Source organism: Folsomia candida, unplaced genomic scaffold (assembly GCF_002217175.1).
Source record: "Folsomia candida strain VU population unplaced genomic scaffold, ASM221717v1 Fcan01_Sc038, whole genome shotgun sequence".
NCBI classification, from domain to species: domain Eukaryota; kingdom Metazoa; phylum Arthropoda; class Collembola; order Entomobryomorpha; family Isotomidae; genus Folsomia; species Folsomia candida.
Genome location: NW_019091230.1, coordinates 298,221 through 309,190, shown reverse-complemented (window position 1 = coordinate 309,190; position 10,970 = coordinate 298,221). Strand labels below are relative to the sequence as shown.

Here is a 10,970-nt window from a genome sequence, read left to right as displayed (position 1 = left end):
ACTTAGTCAGTATAGTTGCTGAAAATTTAATCTTTAAAAGCATACCGTTTTATCGACAATGCTGTTTAATCTTCTAGCTAGTGTCACGCGGTCCGGGAAAGTCACACGGGGGTTAAGATCGCTTACTAAATTCCTAAAACCAATCCCGTTAATAAACGAATACGGAAGACCATCAATAGAGACCAGGTCAAGTAGATTCGTATTAAATCGAGACTGAATGGGGTCGGTGTTTGAATATCCAGCATGGGTTGAAGAAAAAAACTCTTTAACCGTGTGATTCGGTTTAACTTCAACCGCAATATCTCCATGCGACAACTAAGGTTAAAATCCGGAAATATGTTACGACAACTTAAAATTTATTTTTGATAGATTACAGGAAGGTATATATAATTTATGTTACCCGATAATGCCGATTTCCATTCGATTTGAAATTTCCTAAGTCAAAGTAGTACAATCTGCTTGTACCAATCTCAATGCATCTTTTGCAAGTTGCGACAAATTTGTCGGATGATTTTTTGTGGCCGATGTAGTTAAATTGATTGTCAAATAAAATTCTAATTTGTGGGAGGGATTCAAATCCTGGTCGCTTAATGAGGTCTTGTGAGCCCGAGCAGACTGCCTCTTCATCGTCTTCAACGTTACAAGATGACCTCGTTATAAGGGCCGATAGATCTCCTTGGCTTGTTTTCTTTTTGCTTCGTTGACCAGTACTGGAATTAAGCTGTTCCTTGTTAGAATGTGGATTGGCCATTCTGAACTTTAGAATAACAATAAAAAAAATTTAAATACAAACAAAAGTCATAATTATCATTTAAATCTAATGAAATTACTTACATGGAACCAGAATGATGACAAAATAAAATTACTGAGAACTAAATCAAATTGGTAAGATTAAATTAATCTGTTAGCCGGACTTATTATGCAGCAAAGGATTAATTTGCACCAAATCAATGTGTAAAATTTTAAAGACCGTATCAACATGCTCAGGATTTAGAGTTTCATTCGCGTTCAAATGACATTGAAAGATCCACTTCGCCCATGTGTGAGTGAAAGGAGTGAAATGAGAAATGAAGAGAATGAACCACAATGACATATTTCACATTCACTCACAAACCTACTACATGAAATATTTCATTCACGCTCACTCACGAAATGATGGCCAACTCTTTCATCAGTAATTTTCATTCACACGAACCAAAATTCATATTCATTCACACTCATTCGTCCTCATACTCACGTCCGTGAATGAAAATGAACAGGTATGATTTTAATACGTCGATACGTGATAAACCAATCATCTTGGCATACCTACAGCATCATGAATTGACGTGCGTATTCGAAGCAGTATCAACCTTGCTATTTTTAAGCATAGTCTAAAATTCAAAATCACTCTTTTTAAGCATCCGCCAAATTGCGAAGCAACTTTTTTTAAGCATTCGCTAAAATTCAAAGCAACCCTTTCTAAGCGTTCCCTAAAATTCAAAGCAGCTCTCTTTAAACATGTCCTAAAATGCACCGATTTAAGGTAGTAGAAAATTTCGAGAAAATACATCAAAACACATCCAACACAAAGAAATAAAAATAAAATATAAAATGAACTTAAATTTCTCATTGAAATAAATGATGAAGGGGCCGTCTTATTAACACAACTCGAATATTTTGCTATTTCCAATACATGCGCATGTTTTTCCCAGCTTGTCCAAATCTGACGAAATCCAGCTTCGTTCATGGCCTTCATAACTGTGTCGATTGGCATGTAAATATTTGCAAGAACATGATCGAATTTTGTATAGGGTAAAATAACATGTTTCAAAACGTAGCATTTATATTTTCCCTTAAGAACGACATTTTCTACGTAAGAAGTGTAAGCTTCGAAGTGATCCGTAATAAATAAAATTGCACGTAGTGGAGTTTGCGGTGAAAGTTCGTGGAAAATGTCCTTCTCAACGTATGTTCTATTCATTTCGTATAAACTGACATTTGCATATTTCTCCAGCTTTTGTAGCACCAAGTCTGCCTTAAGTTGACCGAAGTGTGACGTTTGATTTTGCCCAGGTTTCTGAAACCAAATTTGGTACGAACTTTCTAACATGTCTTGCAATGATGTGAATTCCTTAAAATTCAGAAAGTCAAGAATATCCATTGTCATGTAGGTTGAATAAACCATCGACAAATATACCATTGGTGGAGAAACTACTAGCAAAAAGTTCTTAACCTTCACCCGTCTTGCATTATTGCATATGCCAGAAATATGTGACATTGTAACGTAAATAATATACGAAACTGACGCAAGGAGCCAAACTGTAACGGGAAATGGAAAAAACCACGGATCATACGTAGTGACCTCACTTCGTATAACATAATTACAATACAGCAGACTACATGAGCCAGAGTACGTGTGGGTGAACGTGTTCAAGGTGAAGAATAAGTAGCGGTTCTCGAGGACATGAAATCTGTAATACCCATAACCTTGTTCAAGGCGGGGTAATTTAGTCCATTCGATAAATGTGACATTTATTACTGAGGTGAGTTCCGCAATAATCCGAGTAGAATATGGACAATTCAATGTGCTTCTAGCGTAGGCTCCACTTGAGCACATCCGAGTCCATTTGGTATATGCATTTGTGTAGAAATATATACCCGGCCTCCAATCTGATTTGAACTTGATTGTGGAAAATGACGAGAGCTGGATATTTGTGGCTTGCTTGAAGTCAACTTTGCAGTAAGGACAGAAGAATAGGATGTGAGAAACTGCGAAATAGAATAGAAAGGTGGGTTGGCGTATATAAGGGGTGGTTTAAAGATCTCGCCAGAGAAGAAAATTATGCCAAGAGAAAGGCTGAAAAATTTAAATTAGCCATCAGGCATTTTTTCAACTGAGATTTTTATGGATTATTCAGCTAAAATATTAAAACTGTTGGAATGACACCTAGTGAATTTCACAGGCCAAACCTAGGAAATCCTACCGAGACATTTAAATTACCTTGCAGTAATTTATTTACAGATATGAGTTTTTAGATTGGCCAAAATTATTTAAGTTTACCTTTAATTTCGGCAAATTTTCGGGAAACGAGGATGTAAAAGAGCTTGACTGAGTGTCGCGAATCAGTTGAGTAGATTGGTTGATCACCCAGTATTTCTGTAAATACCAGCATTGTCGAGAATGCATTGGTACGATACGTGTCACCATGATTTATATTCAGCCTTCCTCGTTGCAGTAGTCTACCACTAGTTTTATCCGATTCAAAGAATAGGCTCAATGCGCACTGTTCCTGAAAAGTGAAATCGTACGGGAGTAGGTCGCGAGCATGAAGTGTTTCGTTGATAATACTGGTAGTCATTAAGACTAGATTGTTCTTATTATTGGCCTGCAGAACGTGCTCAAATACGTCCATGTAAAATATATCAGGATCAAATAAAAAGGCTTTAAATGTGCATTGCTGAAATTCAGGAAAGTAAAAATGTATGCTATCCGAAGGAAAAATAGTTAGAGAACAAATAAAAATTGTTTCCTGTAATATGTTCATTTCCGTCGTATCTGTATATAGGCGAAGCTGGATAGAAGGAATGTATGCTCTGGGGGTTGAATATATGTACTATAATACTGGGGAAGTATAACTTCCATCAAAATTTGATTCCCGCCTTCGTAAACTTTCCCAAACAGAAAGCCGGTAAGTGTATTTCGGATAATGTAAACTAATATACAAACATATAAACAGGTTAGCCAAATTCGTTCGTTTAATAATACACTCAATGGTTTTTTAGAGGTGGATCAATTATGCTTTGTAAGGCTTATGACATCCTTGCACAACTGACCTCGCGTCAATTCCACAAAGGACTGATCGCCAGATGTCCTGAAAGCGTATAAGTATTGATCTACTACATTGTAGTTATCATGCGCTGCCATATATGTAAACTTAATAAAATTCTTGGCATACTTAATTGTAGGGAAATTCCAGCAACTTAAATGAGTTTTTGTCTAAGAAAAGACTTATGAATAGGGATGGTAATCCGTATCCTAAATTAACCGATCCGTAGGATAGGATCGGATAAATACAGGATCGGATCGGATCGGATTTGCTCGCTTTAGGATCGGATCGGCTCCCGGTTCTACTCGAAATCCGATGCGATCCGATCCTAGGATATCCGCGGATGATATGTGTGAGACACCTTGTGTCTAACTATGGAAATACTTTACCAGCTGCTTTTCTTTATTTATTGGAACGGTTTTTGGTGAGTTCATCACATGGCGTACATTACCCGAATGAGCCGAATTATCCTATTATTTTACACCAGTTATTTTTATTTTGGCGTTCAAATTATTCAATTTAGTATGATTTCAACGCCAAAATAAAAATAACTGGTGTAGAATAATAACATAATTCGGCTCGTTCGGGTAATGTACGCCATGTGATGAACTCACCAAATGTGAAACGAGTTTACATCGGATGATCCGAGGATCCTGTGCGATCCTAGGATTTTATCGGTTCGGATCGGATCGGATTGTCTGATCCTCGGATCCTCTATCCGATCCGTGTGAAAATCCGATCCTATCCGAGTTTTTACGATCCTAGGATAGGATCGGTTACGGATTACCATCACTACTTATGAACAAGTGTAATTTATGATCAAGGGTATCATGACAGCCGTGATCGATAGATATATGTAATTTTGCTTAAACGCTGTGCCAATGACATGCATAAGAAGGTAATAAAGGAACTATAGTTAAATAAATTACATTTTCACTCCACCCTAGATTAAAGTATCACTATTTTCTAGTGAAATCTCTAATAAAATTGATAAGGAATAAACACTTAGGATTAGACAGTTCATACATATTTATGTACTATCCTCGTGTTTAGGCTTGGCACCTAATTTGCACATACATATCTCACTATGCTCATTTTCGGAGATACAAGCTTTCAATGTTGAATAAACTCTGTTTCTAGCGAATGCGTCAAAATATGCAAATGAGTTGCCCGGCTATAAAAATTCGATAGTATATAGATACATACATACAGGTGCAATCTATTTCGAAATCTATATATTAGTCTCTCGATTTTGATCCATTTATTCACATTAGGATTTCTTCGATTCGTCGTGAATACATAATTATTATTATGCATAAAATATACCCGACCCCTTTAGTTCCAAGATGGAACAACCCGACATAGATCACGTACTCAGAAATTGGAAATCGATAACCAAAAACCATTTATCATAGAATAGCTTTTAACGGTTTCCTTTAATTTACACCGAATTGAAATAGTTAACTTGAGCTTGAAGCATTGTATTTTCGGCTAATTCTTGAAACTGTAAGAAAAAAATGAGCGTAATTGGGTGAGATATCAGTTACACTTTACCATGTATTTACCTATGTATGTACATATATGTATGCAATATTGCTAAACAAATTGATATGATGATATCGATAATTCCGTATTAATCTTATGCACACAACAATGGATAACAAATTAATCCGAATTTTCTTAAAATCGTGAAGTAATTTAGAAGTGCAAAGTACTACATAAATTCATATTTACTCACTCATTTTCTATTTAAAACTTATTTCCAAATATTTGTACATACAATTTGCGTGCACAAATGCAATTCCAACCCAATCGGTTCTGCCCTCTTGGCTGTATTGTTTTTATGGAAGTCTTGACTCGGATTAAAACTGGAAAAATACCCACAATGCATATATTTAGGGGCAAGATTTGCATCGGATATAAAATCTGGCAGGGGCCAGTTCAAGTTGCAATTTATGTACATAAATACGTATAAAGTGCACTTTGGATTTTTACTTCCAACCACGCATTGTTTATATAAATACATAATTTCAGATACCACTGGCTTATATAAAATCCACGATGTAATATAAATATCTGGGCATCGAGCCCGGACTATGCAAATGTTCAACAAGGTATGCTAGATATGATACGTTATCAAGTAACAGCATAACCATAACTTTTACCTAATGTCTATGTAGGTAAGTTATTATACCACATTAATACTCCACTTGCATAACTAACATAATCCCAAAGTTACATAAATATATAAGCCCTGTAAACTGTCAGTAAATTTTTTTTGATTGATTTATGTATGTACGTTTGCCAGTTTTACATCGTTTTGCATACAGAATTTTAAATAAAACGGGCCTGGTTGGGCTCATATTTTTCACATTGAAATACTTGTTCTCCCCATAATTACGTATCTCTGAATTCTAGGAATACACATTGAAATGGGATTTGCAAATTTCTTTATTTTTGCAACGCTTGTAACCTCCGCGTTGAGCGCTGTGGTCCCAATTAATGGGGGAAAATATATTTTGGAAACGAGGGTAACCTTGACGGGTATTTTAAGCGTTAAAATCACGGCTGAAACGTTGGGCTGGATCGGGTGGGGGATATCACCTAGAGGAACGATGATGGGGTCGGACATGGTCATGGGGGGATTTAATGGAGCCACGGGGGAAGCATATATTGGGGTGAGGAACTTAACATCATATCAATATTTTGTGCAAACTGTTAGAAATCTTGTGTGGCCAGAAAGGAATTGGTTTCTCGGTATTAAAGTTGCTACCGTTTGATATTAAAATTGTATCAGTTCTTGAAAACTTGTCACCGAAATGGAAAACTGAGCTACTACACGGTATGACTTATCACTACCTCTTTTATAGAGTCACACATGAATTTTGCTTGGTATTATTTTATTACTGAATTTCTTACAGTGCACAGAATATTGAAAACATTGTTTAGAATTTTCAAGGAGAACTTAAAATTTTACATATACTTGATTGTTGTTCTGGACATTTAATTAGTCTAAGTGTAAATTGTAGGCTAATTTAATTAAGAAAATCTCTTACTCCAGGATCGCTACGCGTCTCATCCAGGCCTCCCAGAATTAGACAGGGAACAAAACGTTGAGCTTGTCTCTGCCTCTGAAAACGCTACCCACACCGTCCTGGAGTTCACGAGAGCTGTGGACACTGGCGATATAGATCAGGACCTTACAGTTGAGGTGGGCTTAAAAATTTTACAATAATTATCACCTCTGTTATCCCAATTTTTTGTAAAAATAGAACGAAGTCCAATTTATCGTGTGGGCCATCGGGGACACTGATGACCTCGTGTATCACGGTGTTGGTAGTCGTGGGTCTATTCAACTGAATTTGATGGATGGTTAAATCACACAAATTTCTTATTTCTGGATATAACAAGTCTTGTCCTCCTTAATGTGGTTGATTACTTATTTACGTAATAAAAATAAAATAGAAAGGATTTCCGCACTAAATATTCCTTAACAAATGTATTAAATATGTATTTGTGCACACAAACATAAATTTCTGAGAGCACATATTTAACTGATTCTGGATTTAGCACGTGCGATCCGTAGCAATAAAAATTGCATAATAGCTTACTAATTACCCTCTTTCATGGCTTAAAGTGAAGATTTCTTGGGCCGGATCAATTTGAATATTTAATTTTAGGCAGGGCAGATTTTTAAATAATTTATATCTTTTATACGTACATACATACATACAACACAGGCATGCATATATGTATATGCATATATTGGCAAATAAATTACGTGCTACCTTTTCATAAATGCTTGACATCAAACTAATTTGATACAGGAAAATCTAAAAAGATATGTACTGGTGTGGGATAAGTATTTAAATGTGAGTTCAATCATGACATGATTAATTCCTTCCCGAAAAATTGTACAGATGTGTGCACAATGAAATTTCTATAGAAATTAAAATTAACCAAATATGGGTATAAATTCCTCCAAACGAACGATAATACATACATACATACATCGAGCGGATGTACATACATACATACAAACTATTGTCGCGTCAGCAATTCATCTGCAACTATAATGAAACACTACAATGAATAGTTTACGTTGACGATATTTAAGCATGCACACACACGCAGCAAATTTTCGTACCAAATACTGCTTCTTAATTATGCACTAATAGTCTGCTACACATTCTGATCATTATTAAGTAACGCATTGTGCAGCCCTAACTAAAAAGTGGGTATGTATCACGTCATCCTACATATTTGTGTGCTTGTATGCATGCCGACACAAAAAAATCATGGTGATGATCTCGCTCAACTGCACATACAAATCTAGTTACGTATGAATTTAGTCATCTCATATAAACCACTTATAACCTCGGAACTTTATATCTGCATGAACCGAACACCTGACTTTGTGCACATTTTTTTACGTGCTTACAGAGATCTCGGATTGCAAGTTGTTTAGTCTTTTTTTTTGTTAATTTTTGCTGCCATGGAAATTTATTCCGTGGATGAAAATTTGCTCCACGGTTTAATCGAGCATGACGCTCTTCTCATAGAAACCTTGTCGTTGCTGCAAGCTAAAATTGTGGAAACTTATAATAAGACGAATACCCCGAAAACGATAGGAACTGGGATCAATTGTTTGGCGGCGGGGGCAAGTGTGGGGAGTATTTTGGGGGGAATGGCGTTAGCACCGTTGACCGCGGGGGTATCGTTAGGCTTGGCGGTGGGAGGGTTGGCAGGTATGATTTTATTGTGTTAAGAATTCTGCAAGAAAAAACATACATTTTCAAAACTTAACTGTGAGTTTTGGGCTTGAGTTTACTAATTTTTTTGTAACGTTGCATAAGTAGTTTACTGGGTTACAAATATGTGAGTACATAGTGTTCGAGTGACCCAGTTGAGATTCCAATGGTACGTCATTTTGCTTGGTAAACTTTGAAGATTGTGGAATCTAGATTTATTACATTGGTAAATTTTTGGAAGACATTTTGGAATTTGGAAACCCTCAAATATTACAAAATTTACACTCCTACGTACAACATATTTCGGTATAAAACTTGACGTGAAATATCCCAATATATGAAAACAGTGGAACTTGTATAGAGTATGCAAAATGCTTGCCAAAATTTTATATGCAAAATCAACATAAGTACTGAAATAATTCACGCCGTCTTTGGTACATTACATTGTGAAACCCGTAAATGCTGTACACTTACAAACTTTTTTAATTGTATAAATACCTGTAAAGAAAATTAGCTTAAAATTTTTTTTGAAACTTGCCCAGATTATGATGTTTCTTTATTTTTAAAAATTATTTTACAGAAGTTATAACTTCTGTAAACAGTTAACAGTTTTTAAAAGTTTATAGTTGCGCAGTTTCTCGCAATTTTTATTCTGTTTGCGTTTTAAAAAATCATCACTTAACAACCAATTTTTTATTATTTCACTTCAGGAATTCTAACTGGAACCGGGATAAACGTAGCGGCCGACTTATTTAAAGGGAAGAAACTAAAAGAACACTTAGCCCAATTAAACCTCCTCGCAGAAGAGCATGACCACCAGTTAAGGAAACTTGTCAAAGACCTAAATTCCGGAAGTGATCCACGAAATGAAATCTTAATTGAATATCTTCTCAAAGATTACAAAGTCAATAGCAAAGAAAAAACCTTCTCGGCCAGAAATCTCGCCACGGACGCGGTCACATTGACGGGTCGAGTAGGAGTAGTTTTAGATGCCAGAGAAGCCACCAAAATTCCACATGTCGTTAGTGAGGTACAAAAATTCTTACTTTTTTCTACATACATTTTGAGGCATTTCACTTCTGCCTTTGTAAGTCGGTAATGAAATAAGTTTACGAAGATCAGGTTACACACCAAAAAATATATCTTCGCAAATTTTTGTAAATTCATAAACAAAAATTATCTTTTATATCTTCTTTTATAATTATCTTTTATAAAAATTAACTAAAATTATCAAAAATTATACGAGACGTTCACTAGTTTCGTCAAAAGTTCGCAAGTCTACGTGGTTACGGATTTTGACGTGAAATGCTTCATTGTAATTCTTCCTATCCACAAATTTTTATATTGCAAAACTTAACGTGAATATGCCCATTGTAATGTAACGTTGATTTTTCTTTGTAAAGTTTTTGAAAAAATGCATTTGTATATTTTAAATTTACATAGTACATACATATGTACATGACTTTTTTTCTGCGTAACGTTCTAAACCAGATTTCGTACTGAATTTTATTTTATTTGAAGTATTTAGTTTTAATTTTCATCTCAACTTTTTCTACAGATCACTACAAATTCCGCCTCCACCGGACTGGTCATAACGGGGGCGGCGGTGTCTACCGGTCTCGCAGTGACTGGGGCAGTAGCATCGATAGGATTTGCGGTGTGGGATGTAGTTTCACTAATTCGAAAATGGGGCCAAACCCCGACTGCCGATACCGTGGAGAAATTACGATTAGAAATTGAAAAGGAGAGGGACTGGTTAAAGAAATTTTTTAATGTGTGAGTGATGTCTGTATAGAAACTGAATAATTGTGATACGATATTGACAGGGTTTGCTAAATACATAAGTATTAACATTTTTAATTAAATAATTTTAAATGGAGATTAATTAAGTAATTTATAAACACAAACCCTAAAATAAAATAAATTGCCTAAGTGCATATAAAATTATTTATTTGATTTCTTAATCATTTTAGTATTTAAGTTATTATTTTAAATTTTAAATGATACCATAAACGTATCAAATTTAATTCGACAATTCACAAATCCCTTGGTAACATTGTAAAATCCCTAAATTCTCTAAACTTTCAAACTTTTACTAATTTTAGAAATATTTCTGCGGAAAATTAGCCTACAAATTTTCGCAAACTTTTTTTTAACGTCAATTGCGTCTTTTTATTTTGTAAAATTATGTTACAAGACGCACGCATTTTGCAAAGGTACCAGTAGCTGCGTGAATTTCCTCAATATTTAGTACATAGTTGATTCATAAGTTCCCGCACAAGCATTTCTGGTGATAATTCCCAAAGTATTGTAGATATATGTTAGAATTCTTTATGGATGAACAAGGCACTAATATGGTTTAGAAATCATAACTTCTTTTTCAACATTTCCTCCAATGGCTTGCACGCAA

General features: G+C 35.2%; 2 protein-coding genes across 3 annotated transcripts; both read left to right on the top strand.

Moving 5' to 3' along the window:
• The first annotated feature begins 6,024 nt into the window (after positions 1-6,024).
• Positions 6,025-7,293, top strand: LOC110861218 (DBH-like monooxygenase protein 2 homolog). Its single transcript, XM_022110328.2, has 3 exons — positions 6,025-6,487; positions 6,871-7,020; positions 7,082-7,293. Exons 1-3 carry the CDS (start codon positions 6,242-6,244, stop codon positions 7,184-7,186), a joined length of 501 nt encoding a protein of 166 aa, XP_021966020.1. The 5' UTR covers positions 6,025-6,241; the 3' UTR covers positions 7,187-7,293.
• An 879-nt stretch (positions 7,294-8,172) lies between these two features.
• LOC110861210 lies at positions 8,173-10,495 on the top strand. Of its 2 annotated transcripts, none has more exons than XM_022110321.2 (3): positions 8,173-8,557; positions 9,271-9,590; positions 10,119-10,495. In XM_022110321.2, exons 1-3 carry the CDS (start codon positions 8,305-8,307, stop codon positions 10,338-10,340), a joined length of 795 nt encoding a protein of 264 aa, XP_021966013.1. In that variant the 5' UTR covers positions 8,173-8,304; the 3' UTR covers positions 10,341-10,495. The 2 variants fall into 2 exon arrangements, 1 of the variants encoding a protein (XP_021966013.1); XR_004833135.1 differs by lacking the exon at positions 8,173-8,557 and adding an exon at positions 8,624-8,866.
• Positions 10,496-10,970: the final 475 nt, after the last annotated feature.